This window comes from Dendrobates tinctorius, unplaced genomic scaffold (assembly GCF_039654945.1).
Source record: "Dendrobates tinctorius isolate UK_male_01 unplaced genomic scaffold, ASM3965494v1 ptg000257l, whole genome shotgun sequence".
Lineage (NCBI taxonomy): Eukaryota > Metazoa > Chordata > Amphibia > Anura > Dendrobatidae > Dendrobates > Dendrobates tinctorius.
The window spans coordinates 5,979,176-6,006,070 of NW_027361924.1; the positions used below are offsets into that span (position 1 = coordinate 5,979,176).

The window sequence follows — 26,895 nt, forward strand, 5'->3', positions numbered from 1 at the left end:
TTCTGACATGGGCACCTGCCAGTACCCACTGGCCAAGTCCAGGGTCGAAAAATATGTTGCTTTGCCCAATGCAGACAGAGATTCTTCTATGCGGGGCAGTGGGTATGAGTCTTTAATAGTGCAAGCATTCAATTTACGATAATCCACACAGAATCGTAGTGTACCATCTTTCTTCCGGACCAACACGATGGGGGCCACCCAAGGGCTTTGACTTTCCCGTATCACCCCTTTTTGTAGCATCTGAGCCAGCAAAGTTTTCACCTCTTGATAGAGTTGTGGCGGAATCTGTCGATATCGTTCTCGGATAGGGGCCGCTCCTGCTGTGGGGATCTCATGAGTGATGGCGGTGGTACACCCAAAGTCGTCCTCATGACTAGCAAATATTTCATGGTACTGTCCCAGCAATGCTTTTACTTGTGAAAGTTGGGCCGCAGTTAGTCCAGAAAGCTCGGCCCGCATCTGCTCCAAAATATTTCGGCCCTTCTCTTGTGTCGAGACTTCGTGGGCCTGTAGGGTTCGTACTGTTACCTCCCAAGGATCCTCGGGGTGTACTCGTAGTTGAACCGCAGGAGCGGGCAGCACTTCTTCTAAAGGCTTTACTAGTTTGGCCAGTACAGTCCGTGCTTTCAGAATGGTATCTTGGTCTTCAAGGTTAATGCAGCGGACCAGGACGGTTCCTTTTCGAACCATAGCGAGGGAACGAGCCACCAGTATGCCAGGAGGTAAGTGCTTTGAGTGACACGGCTCCACCTGCACCTCTACGCCTTCCAAAGGTATCGGGGCCCGAATCGGCAGGGCCACCACTTTCTGTCCAGGAGGCAGCACAAGCAGGGGTGCCGCTGTCGCGATGACCTTGCCCAAAGCCTCACCCTCCTGGCAGTCCCGATGCACCCGTGCACCTCGCACCAGTTGCTGGAATACCTGTCCCTGAGCTGTGCGAGAACCCCACTGCTTCAGTGTCCTTTGTGTGGGATCATTAAGCATCAGGTTACCAAACTCTTTTAAAATATTCATGCCTAGGGTGACGGGGTGTCGTTGATCAGCTTCTCCTTGAGTCAGCACCACCCCTCTGCGGCCGAGGGGTTTACCGCACAACGTCACCTGCACCCACACTACCCCGGCAACCGGGACCGGCAGTTGGTTGGCAGCTACTAGTCTAATCATGGGCCCCCACTGAGGCCTTGCTGCCTCCGGAAAGTTTTGTTGAAAGTACACTGCGGGCATAGTGGTTACTTGTGACCCCGTGTCCACCAGACACCGGACGGCCCGGCCCTCTACTTCTGCCCAAACTACTGGACACTTTGCTACCAAATCTTCGGGACTTCCACCACCCCTAGTTGTGGTTTTCGGCTCCGAGCGGCGTCCCCCCAGCCCGGAGCCCTTTAGTTTAATGGCCGCCGGGGTGGGTATCTCCCACGCCGCGGACACTCTCGGGCGAAGTGGCCTGGTTCTCCACACTCATAACACCGGGCCGGTAGAGATTGACCACCCCGTGGAGAGCGTGAACCCCAGGGACCGGGATTAACACTGGGTCGCCCAGTCTCCGGTTCGGTTCTTCTCTTTATTTCAGCCAACTCACTCTTAATATTTTTCAATTCTCGCTTCATCTCCTCCACCCATTGAGGTTCCTCAACTGTGTTCGATGAGGCCTCCACACCTCGGACCTTCCCCACGGGGACCGCCATCCCCTGCTCTTGCTCCCGAACTCGTGCCTGACTTCCCACTTCTGAAAAGTCTATTTGGGGATTCATTCTGATCCGTTCCCGTAATGCCTGCTTTATCAGTGGATCTCGCAGTCCAGTCACCAGTAGGTCACGTAGGGTAATGTCAACAGGTCCTACCCCTACCCCGTCTTTTCTTTCAATAGCCGTGTGCAACTTTTGGAGTACATTCATATACTGAGTAATCGTCTCCCCCTCTGCCTGCATCCGGCTAAACAGAGGGGTCCTTAACTCTCCCACATTAGTGGGATCCCCGTGGGTCTGTTCCACTATCTGCAACACCTTTTCAAAAGTGTTGCGGTGCCCCGGAGGTTTCAACATCACTGACCTCCGCACCTCCCCGTCTAGGGCCATGAGTGCTACTTCAGCTTCCAGGTCAGGGGTCATTGGATGCATCCGAAAAAGCCCCCGCATCCGCTCTGTCCAGCTCCATAGCATAGTATTTGAGCCAGAGAATCTAGGCAGGTTGTTCAGCATGGCCCCCAATGAAATGCTGGTACGGGGACCCTCATTATTTACAGAGCTTACAGCTCCCCCATGTTCGGGGCCACCACAGTCCGCGCTCGGAGACTGCATCCTGCCGACTACGCCAAATGTAGGGTTCGAGCAGGCTCACAGGATGACGAGGGACTCCCGGGGAGAGTCTCTTACGCGTCACTCTTCGGTCAGTCTCAAATTTTCCTTTTACAGTCTCCTGCCTGTCTCTCTTTCCCACACCGTCAGTTGCCGCAGACCTCCCTCTGCCGCACGGCTCTCTCTCTCCTGTCAGGCTCTTTTCCAACTGCCACCTTAGCGCGCCCCCTGCTCCTTTTACCCTCGCCCCACCCCCTGTTGCCCTGACAACTTCAATCGCATGTCTCCCTTTGTAATCCCCCTGATGTGGTTTCTTCAATAACCCTGATGGCGGTCCCCCTGGTTCCGGCCTAATCACTATATAGGGGTCCTCCTCCCCACATATATATGAGGGGCTGCTGCTGGGCTGTATATGAATGAGAGGCTTCTGCTGGGCTGTATATGTATGAGGGGCTTCTGCTGGGCTGTATATGTATGAGGGGCTTCTGCTGGGCTGTATATGTATGAGAGGCTTCTGCTGGGCTGTATATGTATGAGAGGCTTCTGCTGGGCTGTATATGTATGAGAGGCTTCTGCTGGGCTGTATATGTATGAGGGGCTTCTGCTGGGCTGTATATGTATGAGAGGCTTCTGCTGGGCTGTATATGTATGAGAGGCTTCTGCTGGGCTGTATATGTATGAGGGGCTTCTGCTGGGCTGTATATGTATGAGAGGCTTCTGCTGGGCTGTATATGTATGAGAGGCTTCTGCTGGGCTGTATATGTATGAGAGGCTTCTGCTGGGCTGTATATGTATGAGGGGCTTCTGCTGGGCTGTATATGTATGAGGGGCTTCTGCTGGGCTGTATATGTATGAGAGGCTTCTGCTGGGCTGTATATGTATGAGGGGCTTCTGCTGGGCTGTATATGTATGAGAGGCTTCTGCTGGGCTGTATATGTATGAGAGGCTTCTGCTGGGCTGTATATGTATGAGGGGCTTCTGCTGGGCTGTATATGTATGAGAGGCTTCTGCTGGGCTGTATATGTATGAGAGGCTTCTGCTGGGCTGTATATGTATGAGAGGCTTCTGCTGGGCTGTATATGTATGAGAGGCTTCTGCTGGGCTGTATATGTATGAGAGGCTTCTGCTGGGCTGTATATGTATGAGAGGCTTCTGCTGGGCTGTATATGTATGAGGGGCTTCTGCTGGGCTGTATATGTATGAGGGGCTTCTGCTGGGCTGTATATGTATGAGGGGCTTCTGCTGGACTGTATATGTATGAGGGGCTTCAGCTGGGCTGTATATGTATGAGAGGCTTCTGCTGGGCTGTATATGTATGAGGGGCTTCTGCTGGGCTGTATATGTATGAGGGGCTTCTGCTGGGCTGTATATGTATGAGAGGCTTCTGCTGGACTGTATATATATGAGGGGCTTCTGCTGGGCTGTATATGTATGAGAGGCTTCTGCTGGGCTGTATATGTATGAGGGGCTTCTGCTGGGCTGTATATGTATGAGAGGCTTCTGCTGGGCTGTATATGTATGAGGGGCTTCTGCTGGGCTGTATATGTATGAGGGGCTTCTGCTGGGCTGTATATGTATGAGGGGCTTCTGCTGGGCTGTATATGTATGAGGGGCTTCTGCTGGACTGTATATGTATGAGGGGCTTCTGCTGGGCTGTATATGTATGAGAGGCTTCTGCTGGGCTGTATATGTATGAGGGGCTTCTGCTGTGCTGTATATGTATGAGGGGCTTCTGCTGGGCTGTATATGTATGAGAGGCTTCTGCTGGACTGTATATATATGAGGGGCTGCTGCTGGGCTGTATATGTATGAGAGGCTTCTGCTGGGCTGTATATGTATGAGGGGCTTCTGCTGGGCTGTATATGTATGAGGAGCTTCTGCTGGACTGTATATGTATGAGGGGCTTCTGCTGGGCTGTATATGTATGAGAGGCTTCTGCTGGACTGTATATATATGAGGGGCTGCTGCTGGGCTGTATATGTATGAGGGGCTTCTGCTGGGCTGTATATGTATGAGAGGCTTCTGCTGGGCTGTATATGTATGAGGGGCTTCTGCTGGGCTGTATATGTATGAGGGGCTTCTGCTGGACTGTATATGTATGAGAGGCTTCTGCTGGGCTGTATATGTATGAGAGGCTTCTGCTGGACTGTATATATATGAGGGGCTGCTGCTGGGCTGTATATGTATGAGAGGCTTCTGCTGGGCTGTATATGTATGAGGGGCTTCTGCTGGGCTGTATATGTATGAGGGGCTTCTGCTGGACTGTATATGTATGAGGGGCTTCAGCTGGGCTGTATATGTATGAGGGGCTTCTGCTGGGCTGTATATGTATGAGAGGCTTCTGCTGGACTGTATATATATGAGGGGCTGCTGCTGGGCTGTATATGTATGAGAGGCTTCTGCTGGGCTGTATATGTATGAGGGGCTTCTGCTGGGCTGTATATGTATGAGGGGCTTCTGCTGGACTGTATATGTATGAGGGGCTTCTGCTGGGCTGTATATGTATGAGAGGCTTCTGCTGGGCTGTATATGTATGAGGGGCTTCTGCTGGGCTGTATATGTATGAGAGGCTTCTGCTGGACTGTATATATATGAGGGGCTGCTGCTGGGCTGTATATGTATGAGAGGCTTCTGCTGGACTGTATATGTATGAGGGGCTTCTGCTGGGCTGTATATGTATGAGGGGCTTCTGCTGGGCTGTATATGTATGAGAGGCTTCTGCTGGGCTGTATATGTATGAGGGGCTTCTGCTGGGCTGTATATGTATGAGAGGCTTCTGCTGGGCTGTATATGTATGAGAGGCTTCTGCTGGGCTGTATATATATGAGGGGCTGCTGGTGGGCTGTATATGTATGAGAGGCTTCTGCTGGGCTGTATATATTAGAAGATGCTGCTGGTTTGTATGGGTTGTATATATAAGAGGGGCTGCTGCCGGGCTGTATATGTCAGAGGCTGCTTGGCTGTATATGTTAGAGGCTGCTGCTGGGCTGTATATGTATGAGAGGCTGCTGCTGGGCTGTATATGTATGAGAGGCTGCTGCTGGGCTGCATATATTAGAAGATGCTGCTGGGTTATATATATATGAGGGGCTGCTGCTGGGCTGTATATGTATGAGAGGCTGCTGCTGGGCTGTATATGTATGAGAGGCTGCTGCTGGGCTGTATATGTATGAGGGGCTTCTGCTGGACTGTATATGTATGAGGGGCTTCAGCTGGGCTGTATATGTATGAGGGGCTTCTGCTGGGCTGTATATGTATGAGAGGCTTCTGCTGGACTGTATATATATGAGGGGCTGCTGCTGGGCTGTATATGTATGAGAGGCTTCTGCTGGGCTGTATATGTATGAGGGGCTTCTGCTGGGCTGTATATGTATGAGGGGCTTCTGCTGGACTGTATATGTATGAGGGGCTTCTGCTGGGCTGTATATGTATGAGAGGCTTCTGCTGGGCTGTATATGTATGAGGGGCTGCTGCTGGGCTGTATATGTATGAGAGGCTTCTGCTGGACTGTATATATATGAGGGGCTGCTGCTGGGCTGTATATGTATGAGAGGCTTCTGCTGGACTGTATATGTATGAGGGGCTTCTGCTGGGCTGTATATGTATGAGGGGCTTCTGCTGGGCTGTATATGTATGAGAGGCTTCTGCTGGGCTGTATATGTATGAGGGGCTTCTGCTGGGCTGTATATGTATGAGAGGCTTCTGCTGGGCTGTATATGTATGAGAGGCTTCTGCTGGGCTGTATATATATGAGGGGCTGCTGGTGGGCTGTATATGTATGAGAGGCTTCTGCTGGGCTGTATATATTAGAAGATGCTGCTGGTTTGTATGGGTTGTATATATAAGAGGGGCTGCTGCCGGGCTGTATATGTCAGAGGCTGCTTGGCTGTATATGTTAGAGGCTGCTGCTGGGCTGTATATGTATGAGAGGCTGCTGCTGGGCTGTATATGTATGAGAGGCTGCTGCTGGGCTGCATATATTAGAAGATGCTGCTGGGTTATATATATATGAGGGGCTGCTGCTGGGCTGTATATGTATGAGGGGCTGCTGCTGGGCTGTATATGTATGAGAGGCTGCTGCTGGGCTGTATATGTATGAGAGGCTGCTGCTGGGCTGTATATGTATGAGAGGCTGCTGCTGGGCTGTATATGCATGAGAGGCTGCTGCTGGGCTGCATATATTAGAAGATGCTGCTGGGTTATATATATATGAGGGGCTGCTGCCGGGCTGTATGTATCAGAAGCTGTTGCTGTGCTGGCTGTACATAGAATAGAGGCTGAGGGGCTGTATAAAGTGTATACACAGCACTACACTGTACTGTAAACAGGTCCACACTATATACATACAGTATACACAGACACACTGTAATGCAGGATATAGTGTGGACCTGTATATACAGTATGGTACTGTGTAGGACAGGAGCCGCAAGAAAGATACACAGACAGACAGAGATTATACTCACCCACCGTGACACTTTAAAGACTGAACCACTTCACCTCTGGATCTTCAGTGACTGAGAAGATCCATTCCAGAGTGAAGTCCTGCCACGCTCCGCGGTGGAGAATCCTATTCTCGCGCCGACATCTTGGCTCCGCCTCCTTCCTCGAAGGTATCTGAGCAAACTCTCATGCGATCTAATCCGAGAGAGCGATCATATAGCTGAATAGGTAGCGCCTAGAAGATTCTGTTGGGATCGGAGAAGGCTGCCGCATGCCATAAGCTAAGCATTAGGTACAGGGTACTAAGGAAGTCTGGCTAGCCAGGTCAGTGGATGCTGACGCAGGTCAGGTGCCATGACTCTGCCGATCTGTGCCAGCCCCTGAGATGTAGGACCGTAGCTAGGTCCCTACACTTTCAATAGTTTCTCTTTTGTTAAATGTTCCTTATTATTAGAAACGGTTCACAGCAAAGAGACGTGTATTTGACATGTTTTTAGATATTTATCCCTATATTGGTGGGAGGCCCCCGCATGGTGGGTGGCCCAGGGCCCGGGCCCCTTGGGCCCCCCCTATTTCCGGGCCTGGGGAGGTGCCTGATTATTGTTGTGCTTCTTTGCTAGGCCTGCTTGGTCCCTGCTTGGCTGCCCTCTGTACTCAGGTCCCCTGCCTTTTGCTCTGCCGTTCTTCTCAGCACACGCTCTGCTCCTGCCTTGTGCCCTGTCGTGCTTCTCAGCACACGCTCTGCTTCTGCCTTGTGCCCTGTCGTGCTTCTCAGCACACGCTCTGCTCCTGCCTTGTGCTCTGTCGTGCTTCTCAGCACACGCTCTGCTTCTGCCTTGTACCCTGTCGTACTTCTTAGCACACGCTCTGCTCCTGCCTTGTGCCCTGTCGTGCTTCTTAGCACACGCTCTGCTCCTGCCTTGTGCCCTGTCGTGCTTCTTAGCACACGCTCTGCTCCTGCCTTGTGCCCTGTCGTGCTTCTCAGCACACGCTCTGCTTCTGCCTTGTGCCCTGTCGTGCTTCTTAGCACACACTCTGCTCCTGCCTTGTGCTCTGTCGTGCTTCTTAGCACACGCTCTGCTTCTGCCTTGTGCTCTGTCGTGCTTCTTAGCACACGCTCTGCTTCTGCCTTGTGCCCTGTCGTGCTTCTTAGCACACGCTCTGCTCCTGCCTTGTGCTCTGTCGTGCTTCTTAGCACACGCTCTGCTCCTGCCTTGTGCCCTGTCGTGCTTCTTAGCACACGCTCTGCTTCTGCCTTGTGCTCTGTCGTGCTTCTTAGCACACGCTCTGCTCCTGCCTTGTGCTCTGTCGTGCTTCTTAGCACACGCTCTGCTTCTGCCTTGTGCCCTGTCGTGCTTCATAGCACACGCTCTGCTTCTGCCTTGTGCTCTGTCGTGCTTCTTAGCACACGCTCTGCTCCTGCCTTGTGCCCTGACGTGCTTCTTAGCACACGCTCTGCTTCTGCCTTGTGCCCTGTCGTGCTTCTTAGCACACGCTCTGCTTCTGCCTTGTGCTCTGTCGTGCTTCTTAGCACACGCTCTGCTCCTGCCTTGTGCCCTGTCGTGCTTCTTAGCACACGCTCTGCTCCTGCCTTGTGCTCTATCGTGCTTCTTAGCACACGCTCTGCTTCTGCCTTGTGCTCTGTCGTGCTTCTTAGCACACGCTCTGCTTCTGCCTTGTGCTCTGTCGTGCTTCTTAGCACATGCTCTGCTCCTGCCTTGTGCCCTGTCGTGCTTCTTAGCACACGCTCTGCTTCTGCCTTGTGCCCTGTCGTGCTTCTTAGCACACGCTCTGCTCCTGCCTTGTGCCCTGTCGTGCTTCTTAGCACACGCTCTGCTCCTGCCTTGTGCCCTGTCGTGCTTCTCAGCACACGCTCTGCTTCTGCCTTGTGCCCTGTCGTGCTTCTTAGCACACGCTCTGCTCCTGCCTTGTGCTCTGTCGTGCTTCTTAGCACACGCTCTGCTTCTGCCTTGTGCCCTGTCGTGCTTCTTAGCACACGCTCTGCTCCTGACTTGTGCCCTGTCGTGCTTCTTAGCACACGCTCTGCTTCTGCCTTGTGCTCTGTCGTGCTTCTTAGCACACGCTCTGCTTCTGCCTTGTGCTCTGTCGTGCTTCTTAGCACACGCTCTGCTCCTGCCTTGTGCCCTGTCGTGCTTCTTAGCACACGCTCTGCTTCTGCCTTGTGCCCTGTCGTGCTTCTTAGCACACGCTCTGCTCCTGCCTTGTGCCCTGTCGTGCTTCTTAGCACACGCTCTGCTCCTGCCTTGTGCTCTGTCGTGCTTCTTAGCACACGCTCTGCTCCTGCCTTGTGCTCTGTCGTGCTTCTTAGCACACGCTCTGCTCCTGCCTTGTGCCCTGTCGTGCTTCTTAGCACACGCTCTGCTCCTGCCTTGTGCACTGTCGTGCTTCTTAGCACACGCTCTGCTCCTGCCTTGTGCTCTGTCGTGCTTCTTAGCACACGCTCTGCTCCTGCCTTGTGCTCTGTCGTGCTTCTTAGCACACGCTCTGCTTCTGCCTTGTGCCCTGTCGTGCTTCTTAGCACACGCTCTGCTTCTGCCTTGTGCCCTGTCGTGCTTCTTACCACACGCTCTGCTCCTGCCTTGTGCCCTGTCGTGCTTCTTAGCACACGCTCTGCTTCTGCCTTGTGCTCTGTCGTGCTTCTTAGCACACGCTCTGCTCCTGCCTTGTGCCCTGTCGTGCTTCTTAGCACACGCTCTGCTTCTGCCTTGTGCCCTGTCGTGCTTCTTAGCACACGCTCTGCTTCTGCCTTGTGCTCTGTCGTGCTTCTTAGCACACGCTCTGCTCGTGCCTGGTGCCCTGTCGTGCTTCTTAGCACACGCTCTGCTTCTGCCTTGTGCTCTGTCGTGCTTCTTAGCACACACTCTGCTCCTGCCTTGTGCCCTGTCGTGCTTCTTAGCACACGCTCTGCTTCTGCCTTGTGCCCTGTCGTGCTTCTTAGCACACGCTCTGCTCCTGCCTTGTGCCCTGTCGTGCTTCTTAGCACACGCTCTGCTTCTGCCTTGTGCCCTGTCGTGCTTCTTAGCACACGCTCTGCTTCTGCCTTGTGCTCTGTCGTGCTTCTTAGCACACGCTCTGCTCCTGCCTTGTGCCCTGTCGTGCTTCTTAGCACACGCTCTGCTTCTGCCTTGTGCCCTGTCGTGCTTCTTAGCACACGCTCTGCTCCTGCCTTGTGCCCTGTCGTGCTTCTTAGCACACGCTCTGCTCCTGCCTTGTGCCCTGTCGTGCTTCTTAGCACACGCTCTGCTTCTGCCTTGTGCCCTGTCGTGCTTCTTAGCACACGCTCTGCTTCTGCCTTGTGCTCTGTCGTGCTTCTTAGCACACGCTCTGCTCCTGCCTTGTGCCCTGTCGTGCTTCTTAGCACACGCTCTGCTTCTGCCTTGTGCCCTGTCGTGCTTCTTAGCACACGCTCTGCTCCTGCCTTGTGCCCTGTCGTGCTTCTCAGCACACGATCTGCTTCTGCCCTGTGCCCTGTCGTGCTTCTTAGCACACGCTCTGCTCCTGCCTTGTGCTCTGTCGTGCTTCTTAGCACACGCTCTGCTCCTGCCTTGTGCTCTATCGTGCTTCTTAGCACACGCTCTGCTTCTGCCTTGTGCGCTGTCGTGCTTCTTAGCACACGCTCTGCTTCTGCCTTGTGCCCTGTCGTGCTTCTTAGCACACGCTCTGCTCCTGCCTTGTGCTCTGTCGTGCTTCTTAGCACACGCTCTGCTCCTGCCTTATTCCCTGTCGTGCTTCTTAGCACACGCTCTGCTTCTGCCTTGTGCTCTGTCGTGCTTCTTAGCACACGCTCTGCTCCTGCCTTGTGCTCTGTCGTGCTTCTTAGCACACGCTCTGCTTCTGCCTTGTGCCCTGTCGTGCTTCTTAGCACACGCTCTGCTTCTGCCTTGTGCTCTGTCGTGCTTCTTAGCACACGCTCTGCTCCTGCCTTGTGCCCTGTCGTGCTTCTTAGCACACGCTCTGCTCCTGCCTTGTGCCCTGTCGTGCTTCTTAGCACACGCTCTGCTTCTGCCTTGTGCCCTGTCGTGCTTCTTAGCACACGCTCTGCTCCTGCCTTGTGCTCTGTCGTGCTTCTTAGCACACGCTCTGCTCCTGCCTTGTGCCCTGTCGAGCTTCTAAGCACACGCTCTGCTCCTGCCTTGTGCCCTGTCGTGCTTCTTAGCACACGCTCTGCTTCTGCCTTGTGCTCTGTCGTGCTTCTTAGCACACGCTCTGCTCCTGCCTTGTGCCCTGTCGTGCTTCTTAGCACACGCTCTGCTCCTGCCTTGTGCCCTGTCGTGCTTCTTAGCACACGCTCTGCTTCTGCCTTGTGCTCTGTCGTGCTTCTTAGCACACGCTCTGCTCCTGCATTGTGCCCTGTCGTGCTTCTTAGCACACGCTCTGCTTCTGCCTTGTGCCCTGTCGTGCTTCTTAGCAAACGCTCTGCTTCTGCCTTGTGCTCTGTCGTGCTTCTTAGCACACGCTCTGCTCCTGCCTTGTGCCCTGTCGTGCTTCTTAGCACACGCTCTGCTTCTGCCTTGTGCTCTGTCGGGCTTCTTAGCACACGCTCTGCTTCTGCCTTGTACCCTGTCGTGCTTCTTAGCACACGCTCTGCTCCTGCCTTGTGCTCTGTCGTGCTTCTTAGCACACGCTCTGCTCCTGCCTTGTGCTCTGTCGTGCTTCTTAGCACACGCTCTGCTCCTGCCTTGTGCTCTGTTGTGCTTCTTAGCACACGCTCTGCTCCTGCCTTGGGCCCTGTCGTGCTTCTTAGCACACGCTCTGCTCCTGCCTTGTGCCCTGTCGTGCTTCTTAGCACACGCTCTGCTTCTGCCTGTGCTCTGTCGTGCTTCTTAGCACACGCTCTGCTTCTGCCTTGTGCTCTGTCGTGCTTCTTAGCACACGCTCCGCTTCTGCCTTGTGCCCTGTCGTGCTTCTTAGCACACGCTCTGCTCCTGCCTTGTGCCCTGTCATGCTTCTTAGCACACGCTCTGCTTCTGCCTTGTGCTCTGTCGAGCTTCTTAGCACACGCTCTGCTCCTGCCTTGTGCCCTGTCGTGCTTCTTAGCACACGCTCTGCTTCTGCCTTGTGCCCTGTCGTGCTTCTTAGCACACGCTCTGCTTCTGCCTTGTGCTCTGTCGTGCTTCTTAGCACACGCTTTGCTTCTGCCTTGTGCTCTGTCGTGCTTCTTAGCACACGCTCTGCTTCTGCCTTGTGCCCTGTCGTGCTTCTTAGCACACGCTCTGCTCCTGCCTTGTGCCCTGTCGTGCTTCTTAGCACACGCTCTGCTTCTGCCTTGTGCTCTTTCGTGCTTCTTAGCACACGCTCTGCTCCTGCCTTGTGCCCTGTCGTGCTTCTTAGCACACGCTCTGCTTCTGCCTTGTGCCCTGTCGTGCTTCTTAGCACACGCTCTGCTCCTGCCTTGTGCCCTGTCGTGCTTCTTAGCACACGCTCTGCTCCTGCCGTGTGCCCTGTCGTGCTTCTTAGCACACGCTCTGCTCCTGCCTTGTGCTCTGTCGTGCTTCTTAGCACACGCTCTGCTCCTGCCTTGTGCCCTGTCGTGCTTCTTAGCACACGCTCTGCTTCTGCCTTGTGCCCTGTCGTGCTTCTTAGCACACGCTCTGCTTCTGCCTTGTGCTCTGTCGTGCTTCTTAGCACACGCTCTGCTCCTGCCTTGTGCCCTGTCGTGCTTCTTAGCACACGCTCTGCTTCTGCCTTGTGCCCTGTCGTGCTTCTTAGCACACGCTCTGCTTCTGCCTTGTGCTCTGTCGTGCTTCTTAGCACACGCTCTGCTCCTGACTTGTGCCCTGTCGTGCTTCTTAGCACACGCTCTGCTTCAGCCTTGTGCCCTGTCGTGCTTCTTAGCACACGCTCTGCTTCTGCCTTGTGCTCTGTCGTGCTTCTTAGCACACGCTCTGCTCCTGCCTTGTGCCCTGTCGTGCTTCTTAGCACAAGCTCTGCTTCTGCCTTGTGCTCTGTCGTGCTTCTTAGCACACGCTCTGCTTCTGCCTTGTGCCCTGTCGTGCTTCTTAGCACACGCTCTGCTCCTGCCTTGTGCCCTGTCGTGCTTCTTAGCACACGCTCTGCTTCTGCCTTGTGCCCTGTCGTGCTTCTTAGCACACGCTCTGCTTCTGCCTTGTGCTCTGTCGTGCTTCTTAGCACACGCTCTGCTCCTGCCTTGTGCCCTGTCGTGCTTCTTAGCACACGCTCTGCTCCTGCCTTGTGCCCTGTCGTGCTTCTTAGCACATGCTCTGCTCCTGCCTTGTGCCCTGTCGTGCTTCTTAGCACACGCTCTGCTTCTGCCTTGTGCTCTGTCGTGCTTCTTAGCACACGCTCTGCTCCTGCCTTGTGCCCTGTCGTGCTTCTTAGCACACGCTCTGCTCCTGCCTTGTGCCCTGTCGTGCTTCTTAGCACACGCTCTGCTCCTGCCTTGTGCTCTGTTGTGTTTCTTAGCACACGCTCTGCTCCTGCCTTGTGCTCTGTCGTGCTTCTTAGCACACGCTCTGCTTCTGCCTTGTGCTCTGTCGTGCTTCTTAGCACACGCTCTGCTCCTGCCTTCTGCTCTGTCGTGCTTCTTAGCACACGCTCTGCTCCTGCCTTGTACCCTGTCGTGCTTCTTAGCACACGCTCTGCTCCTGCCTTGTGCTCTGTCGTGCTTATTAGCACACGCTCTGCTCCTGCCTTCTGCTCTGTCGTGCTTCTTAGCACACGCTCTGCTCCTGCCTTGTGCCCTGTCGTGCTTCTTAGCACACGCTCTGCTTCTGCCTTGTGCTCTGTCGTGCTTCTTAGCACACGCTCTGCTCCTGCCTTGTGCCCTGTCGTGCTTCTTAGCACACGCTCTGCTTCTGCCTTGTGCTCTGTCGTGCTTCTTAGCACACGCTCTGCTCCTGCCTTCTGCTCTGTCGTGCTTCTTAGCACACGCTCTGCTCCTGCCTTGTGCCCTGTCGTGCTTCTTAGCACACGCTCTGCTCCTGCCTTGTGCCCTGTCGTGCTTCTTAGCACACGCTCTGCTTCTGCCTTGTGCCCTGTCGTGCTTCTTAGCACACGCTCTGCTTCTGCCTTGTGCTCTGTCGTGCTTCTTAGCACACGCTCTGCTCCTGCCTTGTGCCCTGTCGTGCTTCTTAGCACACGCTCTGCTTCTGCCTTGTGCCCTGTCGTGCTTCTTAGCACACGCTCTGCTCCTGCCTTGTGCCCTGTCGTGCTTCTTAGCACACGCTCTGCTCCTGCCTTGTGCCCTGTCGTGCTTCTTAGCACACGCTCTGCTTCTGCCTTGTGCCCTGTCGTGCTTCTTAGCACACGCTCTGCTTCTGCCTTGTGCTCTGTCGTGCTTCTTAGCACACGCTCTGCTCCTGCCTTGTGCCCTGTCGTGCTTCTTAGCACACGCTCTGCTTCTGCCTTGTGCCCTGTCGTGCTTCTTAGCACACGCTCTGCTCCTGCCTTGTGCCCTGTCGTGCTTCTCAGCACACGATCTGCTTCTGCCTTTTGCCCTGTCGTGCTTCTTAGCACACGCTCTGCTCCTGCCTTGTGCTCTGTCGTGCTTCTTAGCACACGCTCTGCTCCTGCCTTGTGCTCTATCGTGCTTCTTAGCACACGCTCTGCTTCTGCCTTGTGCGCTGTCGTGCTTCTTAGCACACGCTCTGCTTCTGCCTTGTGCCCTGTCGTGCTTCTTAGCACACGCTCTGCTCCTGCCTTGTGCTCTGTCGTGCTTCTTAGCACACGCTCTGCTCCTGCCTTGTTCCCTGTCGTGCTTCTTAGCACACGCTCTGCTTCTGCCTTGTGCTCTGTCGTGCTTCTTAGCACACGCTCTGCTCCTGCCTTGTGCTCTGTCGTGCTTCTTAGCACACGCTCTGCTTCTGCCTTGTGCCCTGTCGTGCTTCTTAGCACACGCTCTGCTTCTGCCTTGTGCTCTGTCGTGCTTCTTAGCACACGCTCTGCTCCTGCCTTGTGCCCTGTCGTGCTTCTTAGCACACGCTCTGCTCCTGCCTTGTGCCCTGTCGTGCTTCTTAGCACACGCTCTGCTTCTGCCTTGTGCCCTGTCGTGCTTCTTAGCACACGCTCTGCTCCTGCCTTGTGCTCTGTCGTGCTTCTTAGCACACGCTCTGCTCCTGCCTTGTGCCCTGTCGTGCTTCTAAGCACACGCTCTGCTCCTGCCTTGTGCCCTGTCGTGCTTCTTAGCACACGCTCTGCTTCTGCCTTGTGCTCTGTCGTGCTTCTTAGCACACGCTCTGCTCCTGCCTTGTGCCCTGTCGTGCTTCTTAGCACACGCTCTGCTCCTGCCTTGTGCCCTGTCGTGCTTCTTAGCACACGCTCTGCTTCTGCCTTGTGCTCTGTCGTGCTTCTTAGCACACGCTCTGCTCCTGCATTGTGCCCTGTCGTGCTTCTTAGCACACGCTCTGCTTCTGCCTTGTGCCCTGTCGTGCTTCTTAGCACACGCTCTGCTTCTGCCTTGTGCCCTGTCGTGCTTCTTAGCACACGCTCTGCTCCTGCCTTGTGCCCTGTCGTGCTTCTTAGCACACGCTCTGCTTCTGCCTTGTGCTCTGTCGGGCTTCTTAGCACACGCTCTGCTTCTGCCTTGTACCCTGTCGTGCTTCTTAGCACACGCTCTGCTCCTGCCTTGTGCTCTGTCGTGCTTCTTAGCACACGCTCTGCTCCTGCCTTGTGCTCTGTCGTGCTTCTTAGCACACGCTCTGCTCCTGCCTTGTGCTCTGTTGTGCTTCTTAGCACATGCTCTGCTCCTGCCTTGGGCCCTGTCGTGCTTCTTAGCACACGCTCTGCTCCTGCCTTGTGCCCTGTCGTGCTTCTTAGCACACGCTCTGCTTCTGCCTTGTGCTCTGTCGTGCTTCTTAGCACACGCTCTGCTTCTGCCTTGTGCTCTGTCGTGCTTCTTAGCACACGCTCCGCTTCTGCCTTGTGCCCTGTCGTGCTTCTTAGCACACGCTCTGCTCCTGCCTTGTGCCCTGTCGTGCTTCTTAGCACACGCTCTGCTTCTGCCTTGTGCTCTGTCGTGCTTCTTAGCACACGCTCTGCTCCTGCCTTGTGCCCTGTCGTGCTTCTTAGCACACGCTCTGCTTCTGCCTTGTGCCCTGTCGTGCTTCTTAGCACACGCTCTGCTTCTGCCTTGTGCTCTGTCGTGCTTCTTAGCACACGCTCTGCTTCTGCCTTGTGCTCTGTCGTGCTTCTTAGCACACGCTCTGCTTCTGCCTTTTGCCCTGTCGTGCTTCTTAGCACACGCTCTGCTCCTGCCTTGTGCCCTGTCGTGCTTCTTAGCACACGCTCTGCTTCTGCCTTGTGCTCTGTCGTGCTTCTTAGCACACGCTCTGCTCCTGCCTTGTGCCCTGTCGTGCTTCTTAGCACACGCTCTGCTTCTGCCTTGTGCCCTGTCGTGCTTCTTAGCACACGCTCTGCTCCTGCCTTGTGCCCTGTCGTGCTTCTTAGCACACGCTCTGCTCCTGCCGTGTGCCCTGTCGTGCTTCTTAGCACACGCTCTGCTCCTGCCTTGTGCTCTGTCGTGCTTCTTAGCACACGCTCTGCTCCTGCCTTGTGCCCTGTCGTGCTTCTTAGCACACGCTCTGCTTCTGCCTTGTGCCCTGTCGTGCTTCTTAGCACACGCTCTGCTTCTGCCTTGTGCTCTGTCGTGCTTCTTAGCACACGCTCTGCTCCTGCCTTGTGCCCTGTCGTGCTTCTTAGCACACGCTCTGCTTCAGCCTTGTGCCCTGTCGTGCTTCTTAGCACACGCTCTGCTTCTGCCTTGTGCTCTGTCGTGCTTCTTAGCACACGCTCTGCTCCTGCCTTGTGCCCTGTCGTGCTTCTTAGCACAAGCTCTGCTTCTGCCTTGTGCTCTGTCGTGCTTCTTAGCACACGCTCTGCTTCTGCCTTGTGCCCTGTCGTGCTTCTTAGCACACGCTCTGCTCCTGCCTTGTGCCCTGTCGTGCTTCTTAGCACACGCTCTGCTTCTGCCTTGTGCCCTGTCGTGCTTCTTAGCACACGCTCTGCTTCTGCCTTGTGCTCTGTCGTGCTTCTTAGCACACGCTCTGCTCCTGCCTTGTGCCCTGTCGTGCTTCTTAGCACACGCTCTGCTCCTGCCTTGTGCCCTGTCGTGCTTCTTAGCACATGCTCTGCTCCTGCCTTGTGCCCTGTCGTGCTTCTTAGCACACGCTCTGCTTCTGCCTTGTGCTCTGTCGTGCTTCTTAGCACACGCTCTGCTCCTGCCTTGTGCCCTGTCGTGCTTCTTAGCACACGCTCTGCTCCTGCCTTGTGCCCTGTCGTGCTTCTTAGCACACGCTCTGCTCCTGCCTTGTGCTCTGTTGTGTTTCTTAGCACACGCTCTGCTCCTGCCTTGTGCTCTGTCGTGCTTCTTAGCACACGCTCTGCTCCTGCCTTGTGCCCTGTCGTGCTTCTTAGCACACGCTCTGCTTCTGCCTTGTGCTCTGTCGTGCTTCTTAGCACACGCTCTGCTCCTGCCTTGTGCCCTGTCGTGCTTCTTAGCACACGCTCTGCTCCTGCCTTGTGCCCTGTCGTGCTTCTTAGCACACGCTCTGCTCCTGCCTTGTGCCCTGTCGTGCTTCTTAGCACACGCTCTGCTTCTGCCTTGTGCCCTGTCGTGCTTCTTAGCACACGCTCTGCTTCTGCCTTGTGCTCTGTCATGCTTCTTAGCACACGCTCTGCTCCTGCCTTGTGCCCTGTCGTGCTTCTTAGCACACGCTCTGCTTCTGCCTTGTGCCCTGTCGTGCTTCTTAGCACACGCTCTGCTTCTGCCTTGTGCTCTGTCGTGCTTCTTAGCACACGCTCTGCTTCTGCCTTGTACCCTGTCGTGCTTCTTAGCACACGCTCTGCTCCTGCCTTGTGCTCTGTCGTGCTTCTTAGCACACGCTCTGCTCCTGCCTTCTGCTCTGTCGTGCTTCTTAGCACACGCTCTGCTCCTGCCTTGGCCCCTGTCGTGCTTCTTAGCACACGCTCTGCTCCTGCCTTGTGTTCTGTCGTGCTTCTTAGCACACGCTCTGCTTCTGCCTTGTGCCCTGTTGTGCTTCTTAGCACACGCTCTGCTCCTGCCTTGTGCCCTGTCGTGCTTCTTAGCACACGCTCTGCTCCTGCCTTGTGCCCTGTCGTGCTTCTTAGCACACGCTCTGCTTCTGCCTTGTGTCCTGTCGTGCTTCTTAGCACACGCTCTGCTTCTGCCTTGTGCCCTGTCGTGCTTCTTAGCACACGCTCTGCTTCTGCCTTGTGCTCTGTCGTGCTTCTTAGCACACGCTCTGCTCCTGCCTTGTGCTCTGTCGTGCTTCTTAGCACACGCTCTGCTCCTGCCTTGTGCCCTGTCGTGCTTCTTAGCACACGCTCTGCTTCTGCCTTGTGCCCTGTCGTGCTTCTTAGCACACGCTCTGCTTCTGCCTTGTACTCTGTCGTGCTTCTTAGCACACGCTCTGCTCCTACCTTGTGCCCTGTCGTGCTTCTTAGCACACGCTCTGCTTCTGCCTTGTGCTCTGTCGTGCTTCTTAGCACACGCTCTGCTTCTGCCTTGTGCTCTGTCGGGCTTCTTAGCACACGCTCTGCTTCTGCCTTGTACCCTGTCGTGCTTCTTAGCACACGCTCTGCTCCTGCCTTGTGCTCTGTCGTGCTTCTTAGCACACGCTCTGATCCTGCCTTGTGCTCTGTCGTGCTTCTTAGCACACGCTCTGCTCCTGCCTTGGGCCCTGTCGTGCTTCTTAGCACACGATCTGCTCCTGCCTTGTGCCCTGTCGTACTTCTTAGCACACGCTCTGCTCCTGCCTTGTGCCCTGTCGTGCTTCTTAGCACACGCTCTGCTTCTGCCTTGTGCTCTGTCGTGCTTCTTAGCACACGCTCTGCTTCTGCCTTGTGCTCTGTCGTGCTTCTTAGCACACGCTCTGCTCCTGCCTTGTGCCCTGTCGTGCTTCTTAGCACACGCTCTGCTTCAGCCTTGTGCCCTGTCGTGCTTCGTAGCACACGCTCTGCTCCTGCCTTGTGCCCTGTCGTGCTTCTTAGCACACGCTCTGCTCCTGCCTTGTGCTCTGTCGTGCTTCTTAGCACACGCTCTGCTCCTGCCTTGTGCTCTGTCGTGCTTCTTAGCACACGCTCTGCTTCTGCCTTGTGCCCTGTCGTGCTTCTTAGCACACGCTCTGCTTCTGCCTTGTGCTCTGTCGTGCTTCTTAGCACACGCTCTGCTCCTGCCTTGTGCCCTGTCGTGCTTCTTAGCACACGCTCTGCTCCTGCCTTGTGCTCTGTCTTGCTTCTTAGCACACGCTCTGCTTCTGCCTTGTGCTCTGTCGTGCTTCTTAGCACACGCTCTGCTCCTGCCTTGTGCTCTGTCGTGCTTCTTAGCACATGCTCTGCTTCTGCCTTGTGCCCTGTCATGCTTCTTAGCACACGCTCTGCTCCTGCCTTGTGCTCTGTCGTGCTTCTTAGCACACACTCTGCTCCTGCCTTGGGCCCTGTCGTGCTTCTTAGCACACGCTCTGCTCCTGCCTTGTGCCCTGTCGTGCTTCTTAGCACATGCTCTGCTTCTGCCTTGTGCCCTGTCGTGCTTCTTAGCACACGCTCTGCTCCTGCCTTGTGCTCTGTCGTGCTTCTTAGCACACACTCTGCTCCTGCCTTGGGCCCTGTCGTGCTTCTTAGCACACGCTCTGCTCCTGCCTTGTGCTCTGTCGTGCTTCTTAGCACATGCTCTGCTTCTGCCTTGTGCCCTGTCGTGCTTCTTAGCACACGCTCTGCTCCTGCCTTGTGCCCTGTCGTGCTTCTTAGCACACGCTCTGCTCCTGCCTTGTGCCCTGTCGTGCTTCTTAGCACACGCTCTGCTCCTGCCTTGTGCCATGTCGTGCTTCTTAGCACACGCTCTGCTCCTGCCTTGTGCCCTGTCGTGCTTCTTAGCACACGCTCTGCTCCTGCCTTGTGCTCTGTCGTGATTCTTGGCACACGCTCTGCTCCTGCCTTGTGCTCTGTCGTGCTTCTTAGCACACGCTCTGCTTCTGCCTTGTGCTCTGTCGTGCTTCTTAGCACACGCTCTGCTCCTGCCTTGTGCCCTGTCGTGCTTCTTACCACACGCTCTGCTCCTGCCTTGTGCTCTGTCGTGCTTCTTAGCACACGCTCTGCTCCTGCCTTGTGCTCTGTCGTGCTTCTTAGCACACGCTCTGCTTCTGCCTTGTGCCCTGTCGTGCTTCTTAGCACACGATCTGCTTCTGCCTTGTGCCCTGTCGTGCTTCTTAGCACACGCTCTGCTTCTGCCTTGTGCTCTGTCGTGCTTCTTAGCACACGCTCTGCTTCTGTCTTGTGCTCTGTCGTGCTTCTTAGCACACGCTCTGCTCCTGCCTTGTGCCCTTTCGTGCTTCTTAGCACACGCTCTGCTTCTGCCTTGTGCTCTGACGTGCTTCTTAGCACACGCTCTGCTCCTGCCTTGTGCTCTGTCGTGCTTCTTAGCACACGCTCCGCTTCTGCCTTGTGCCCTGTCGTGCTTCTTAGCACACGCTCTGCTTCTGCTTTGTGCCCTGTCGTGCTTCTTAGCACACGCTCTGCTCCTGCCTTGTGCTCTGTGTGCTTCTTAGCACACGCTCTGCTCCTGCCTTGTGCCCTGTCGTGCTTCTTAGCACACGCTCTGCTTCTGCCTTGTGCTCTGTCGTGCTTCTTAGCACACACTCTGCTCCTGCCTTGTGCCCTGTCGTGCTTCTTAGCACGCGCTCTGCTCCTGCCTTGTGCCCTGTCGTGCTTCTTAGCACACGCTCTGCTCCTGCCTTGTGCTCTGTCGTGCTTCTTAGCACACGCTCCGCTTCTGCCTTGTGCCCTGTCGTGCTTCTTAGCACACGCTCTGCTCCTGCCTTGTGCTCTGTCGTGCTTCTTAGCACACGCTCTGCTTCTGCCTTGTGCTCTGACGTGCTTCTTAGCACACGCTCTGCTCCTTCCTTGTGCCCTGTCGTGCTTCTTAGCACACGCTCTGCTCCTGCCTTGTGCTCTGTCGTGCTTCTTAGCACACGCTCCGCTTCTGCCTTGTGCCCTGTCGTGCTTCTTAGCACACGCTCTGCTTCTGCCTTGTGCCCTGTCGTGCTTCTTAGCACACGCTCTGCTCCTGCCTTGTGCTCTGTGTGCTTCTTAGCACACGCTCTGCTCCTGCCTTGTGCCCTGTCGTGCTTCTTAGCACGCGCTCTGCTCCTGCCTTGTGCCCTGTCGTGCTTCTTAGCACACGCTCTGCTACTGCCTTGTGCTCTGTCGTGCTTCTTAGCACACGCTCCGCTTCTGCCTTGTGCTCTGTCGTGCTTCTTAGCACATGCTCTGCTCCTGCCTTGTGCCCTGTCGTGCTTCTTAGCACACGCTCCGCTTCTGCCTTGTGCCCTGTCGTGCTTCTTAGCACACGCTCTGCTCCTGCCTTGTGCTCTGTCGTGCTTCTTAGCCCACACTCTGCTCCTGCTTTGTGCCCTGTCGTGCTTCTTAGCACACGCTCTGCTCCTGCCTTGTGCCCTGTCGTGCTTCTTAGCACACGCTCTGCTCCTGCCTTGTGCCCTGTCGTGCTTCTTAGCACACGCTCTGCTCCTGCTTTGTGCCCTGTCGTGCTTCTTAGCACACGCTCTGCTCCTGCCTTGTGCCCTGTCGTGCTTCTTAGCACACGCTCTGCTCCTGCCTTGTGCCCTGTCGTGCTTCTTAGCACACGCTCTGCTCCTGCCTTGTGCCCTGTCGTGCTTCTTAGCACACGCTCTGCTCCTGCCTTGTGCTCTGTCGTGCTTCTTAGCACACGCTCCGCTTCTGCCTTGTGCCCTGTCGTGCTTCTTAGCACACGCTCTGCTCCTGCCTTGTGCTCTGTCGTGCTTCTTAGCACACGCTCTGCTTCTGCCTTGTGCTCTGACGTGCTTCTTAGCACACGCTCTGCTCCTGCCTTGTGCCCTGTCGTGCTTCTTAGCACACGCTCTGCTCCTGCCTTGTGCTCTGTCGTGCTTCTTAGCACACGCTCCGCTTCTGCCTTGTGCCCTGTCGTGCTTCTTAGCACACGCTCTGCTTCTGCCTTGTGCCCTGTCGTGCTTCTTAGCACACGCTCTGCTCCTGCCTTGTGCTCTGTGTGCTTCTTAGCACACGCTCTGCTCCTGCCTTGTGCCCTGTCGTGCTTCTTAGCACACGCTCTGCTCCTGCCTTGTGCCCTGTCGTGCTTCTTAGCACGCGCTCTGCTCCTGCCTTGTGCCCTGTCGTGCTTCTTAGCACACGCTCTGCTCCTGCCTTGTGCTCTGTCGTGCTTCTTAGCACACGCTCTGCTTCTGCCTTGTGCTCTGTCGTGCTTCTTAGCACACGCTCTGCTACTGCCTTGTGCTCTGTCGTGCTTCTTAGCACACGCTCCGCTTCTGCCTTGTGCTCTGTCGTGCTTCTTAGCACATGCTCTGCTCCTGCCTTGTGCCCTGTCGTGCTTCTTAGCACACGCTCCGCTTCTGCCTTGTGCCCTGTCGTGCTTCTTAGCACACGCTCTGCTCCTGCCTTGTGCTCTGTCGTGCTTCTTAGCACACGCTCTGCTCCTGCTTTGTGCCCTGTCGTGCTTCTTAGCACACGCTCTGCTCCTGCCTTGTGCCCTGTCGTGCTTCTTAGCACACGCTCTGCTCCTGCCTTGTGCCCTGTCGTGCTTCTTAGCACACGCTCTGCTCCTGCTTTGTGCCCTGTCGTGCTTCTTAGCACACGCTCTGCTCCTGCCTTGTGCCCTGTCGTGCTTCTTAGCACACGCTCTGCTCCTGCCTTGTGCCCTGTCGTGCTTCTTAGCACACGCTCTGCTCCTGCCTTGTGCTCTGTCGTGCTTCTTAGCACACGCTCCGCTTCTGCCTTGTGCTCTGTCGTGCTTCTTAGCACATGCTCTGCTCCTGCCTTGTGCCCTGTCGTGCTTCTTAGCACACGCTCTGCTTCTGCCTTGTGCCCTATCGTGCTTCTTAGCACACACTCTGCTCCTGCCTTGTGCCCTGTCTTGCTTCTTAGCACACGCTCTGCTCCTGCCTTGTGCTCTGTCGTGCTTCTTAGCACACACTCTGCTCCTGCCTTGTGCCCTGTCGTGCTTCTTAGCACACGCTCTGCTCCTGCCTTGGGCCCTGTCGTGCTTCTTAGCACACCCTCTGCTCCTGCCTTGTGCCCTGTCGTGCTTCTTAGCACACGCTCTGCTCCTGCCTTGTGCCCTGTCGTGCTTCTTAGCACACGCTCTGCTCCTGCCTTGTGCTCTGTCGTGCTTCTTAGCACACGCTCTGCTCCTGCCTTGTGCCCTGTCGTGCTTCTTAGCACATGCTCTGCTCCTGCCTTGTGCCCTGTCGTGTTTCTTAGCACACGCTCTGCTCCTGCCTTGGGCCCTGTCGTGTTTCTTAGCACACGCTCTGCTCCTGCCTTGGGCCCTGTCGTGCTTCTTAGCACACGCTCTGCTCCTGCCTTGTGCCCTGTCGTGCTTCTTAGCACACGCTCTGCTCCTGCCTTGGGCCCTGTCGTGCTTCTTAGCACACGCTCTGCTCCTGCCTTGTGCCCTGTCGTGCTTCTTAGCACATGCTCTGCTCCTGCCTTGTGCCCTGTCGTGTTTCTTAGCACACGCTCTGCTCCTGCCTTGTGCCCTGTCGTGTTTCTTAGCACACGCTCTGCTCCTGCCTTGTGCCCTGTCGTGTTTCTTAGCACACGCTCTGCTCCTGCCTTGTGCCCTGTCGTGTTTCTTAGCACACGCTCTGCTCCTGCCTTGTGCCCTGTCTTGCTTCTTAGCACACACTCTGCTCCTGCCTTGAGCTCTGCCGTGCTGCCTAGCACACGCTCTGCATTACCTAGTACTCAGGCGTGCTTACCAGCATGCGCCTTGCTTTGCCTCATACCCGGGTGTGCTTTTCAGTGCACGCTATACGCACTCCTGTACCTAGCGTGCCCCCGCATACACACCCTTTACTGTCCAGAACCCTGCGTACCTCCGTGTCCGCGCCCTGCTCTATCCAGTATCCTGCATGATCCCGTATACACTCCCTGTACAGTCCTGAACCCTGCGTGCCTCCGTGTACTCGCTCTGCACGATGCTATACCCAGCGTGCCCCTGTGTACACGCTTTACACACCCCTGTATCCTGCGTGTTCCCTACTGCACCTTGCTAGATACACTCTCTCGCGCCTCCTTCGAGCCGGCCACCTGGTTCCAGCGGTCGTGGTACTTTACCCCCCCTGGGTCTGCCCCTGACACTCCCTGTATAGGGGGTGGTCCTCACTAGGTCAGCTCGCCCTGGGTGGGTTGGTGTCAGGGCCCAGAGGGTCCACTCCAGGAGTCGTCACACTATGGAAATCATATTCGCATTGAAATTACAACACCAAGAAGGAAAATTGGTGGAATGCTGGAAAGCACAGGATGGATTTCCTCCTTGGTGTTGTCATTTCTTATATTGAGGAGTATAATTAGGTTGACGTGTCTGTTGGAAGCCTTGGATTATCTCAATTTTTTTTGCAAATTTTATTTTAAATTAAAAATTGTTTTTTTAATTCTTTCTTGCAATTCTATATTGGCATATAGATAATAGATATTTTTGTTGTTTTTTTTTTTTTTTACCAGCATAAACTACTGGATTCATTCAAGCCACGTAAGACAGATCTGCAATCCAATATTGATGCAATGAATCAGAAACTTGAAAAACTTATCCCCGATGTGACATTTACCTACTTTAACACCACCACAAGTGGGAAACACAGTAAGGTTGTCCTTGTAAACCCCCGGGAGACGTATTGTGTCGGAGACGACCTTGTGGTGCAGGTCGATATGTTCGACCACTTGGGCAACAGGAAGACGTATGGAGGAGACTTTGTAAGACCAAGACTCTTTTCTGCAGGACTTGGAGCTGCCGTATCGGGAATTATTACAGATTTTAACAATGGGTCCTACCATATCCGCTTTCCCTTGTACTGGGCCGGCAAAGCCAAAGTCAACGTCCTCTTATTCCACCCCAGTGAGGGGGTCGCCGCTTTGTGGAGAGCCAGGCATTCCAGCTTAGGCGTTATTGGGTTTGAGGGCAAATATGAAAAATTTGGTAAAGAAGCTGCCAGTAAATGTGGTTTTGAACTCCCCGTTGCTGATGGTAAGGAGATCTGTGAGTACGAGGACACCCTATACGAGGAGGCTTACTTCTGCTACAAAGTTCCAAACTTCAATTGTGAAAGTCTGAGAGAAATGAGGGGCTACGAGCTTCATGTCTCATATCTTACGCCTGAGGAAAGAGAAATGTTTAAGAGGTATAGTGTCCATTCTGTAATAACGGGATCAACAGAAAAATCCCCAAAAATTCTAAAAAGACTCAAAAATATACAACTTTTTTCTAATAAAAAATATAGCATTCAGAGCTTTTTTTCTTCTTCTACATGGCTCCAATCCCCTCTACATAAAGATACAGTTTAGTAATAAACTCTTTCAATCTTCAGCCACCACTAGAGGGAGCTCATGAGCTTACTGAATACTAGTTCCACATTGAAGTCAATGATAAATCTGTATACAGCAAGTTTCTAAGCTCCCCCTAGTGGTCACTGTAGGTTGGCAGTATTTATTTGCTTATGTTATAAATGTACAAGTTGTAAAATGTCCCTTTAAGCTTCCCCTTAATTGAAATGTTAAGTCTGTCTCCATTTTAGTGACTTCATCATACCTGTAAGGCCATAGTGACTTAGATTTAGTTCTTTAATGCTCTGTCCAGAGTAAAAATAAAAGGATTCTGATTGTTTATTGGAACCTGGAAACTGTCAACAAGAAGGCATTTTGCGGTAACGGAATCTGATTTTACTATTTGTCCTTAGCTAGTGCATTTATTTTGTAATGTTGCCCTGTTATGAATTTGCACTTGATCTGATGACACATTAACTGTTTAATATTCTTGTGGTCTGATGCATTAACACATGAACACCCAATGCAAGTTTTATTTATGTAATATTCAGACAAGTTGATGTCTGAGTCTTAAAATATTTGGGTATTTCTGTGTTAACAAGCTGGGTTGTCCTACACTCATAATTAACACGTAAAAAAAAAAGCCAACGGCAGCTAGCCTGCTGGTGATGGTTTCCTTTTAAGAAGATATTTTATGTTACACAGTGCAGAACTGGATTTTACATGTATTTTATGTCTCTGTCAAAATGTAAACTGTTTCTATTTTTTTATTATTCTTTTTTAAGACCAAATGTCGCCGTTGAAATTCCCACAACTTTTGATGACATAGCAGTCACCAGATGTAAAAGTAAGTTTATGCAATACAAGATGGCTCCTAGGTATTAACTCAATAAGCCAAAGAGGTGTCGGGACAGGTCACAGGATTTGCATATCAAATTGTTGTTTTATTTTCTTTACCACAGTCCATAGTCCTCCATTCCCTGTCGGCAAGATCTAGAAATCTCCACAATTACCCAAAAAAATCCATCTAATGTAAAGAGTATACTCAGTGTGTAAAGTGTTCCTTTAAGGGGGAACTGTCACCAGGTCAAAAATGTCCCTATATTATTCCCACTTATCCCCTGAGTATTCTGCCTTTTGTTTTTTTTAAATCCGTCCTATGGTTCCAGAGCTATGGGACATTTTATTTAGCACCACATTTTATGGTCTTTCCCAAAAGGGGCGTGGCTCACAGGGTAATAATGCAGAGTGGCTTAAAGGCACGCCCCCAGAGAATCTTGTGAGCCACGCCCCCTTGATAAAGTCCATTACAACTAGCACTGAATAAAAAGGGTCATATCTCTGGAACCGTATTACGGATTTTAAAAATACAAAAAAAGGAATACTCAGCGGAACAGTGGGAAAAAAGTAAAATCAAAAGCTGCCCACTTATGACCTGAGGATAACTCCCCTTTAAGGTAGAATGCATGAAAAGAGGTGAAAAATGTAGGGAAGATGCTGTTCTTAATGCCTCTACAAAGTGATATCCAAACACTATTCGCTGACATTTTTACACACACATAAATCCATGTTTTCCCCTTCCCTCCTGAAGGCACTGGGTTATTAGGACATCTTATTAATGAGTATAAAGTTTTAAAAACTGCAGGCTCTGACTACACAGGGTTTGTTTGTAGTCTGTAACCACGGAGACACATACAGATTGTATTTACCAAACGGTAAGGCTTTTTTCTCTACTGAGACTAACCATAAAGTTGCTTAGTTTTCCTTTTTATTCTCAAAGCACTAAAACAAACCATGGTTGCAAAAACTATGCATACCCTTTAAGATTTAT

General features: G+C 53.7%; 1 protein-coding gene across 1 annotated transcript in view; it reads left to right on the plus strand.

Annotated features, from left to right (window-relative positions):
- The window catches only part of LOC141069252 (NXPE family member 4-like), a 67,435-nt gene that overhangs the window by 30,070 nt on the left and 10,470 nt on the right, over window positions 1-26,895 (plus strand). The window contains exons 3-4 of the mRNA XM_073558705.1: window positions 24,249-24,922; window positions 25,850-25,911. Coding sequence (XP_073414806.1) covers window positions 24,249-24,922; window positions 25,850-25,911 — 736 coding nt within the window. The remainder of the gene's footprint in view (window positions 1-24,248; window positions 24,923-25,849; window positions 25,912-26,895) is intronic.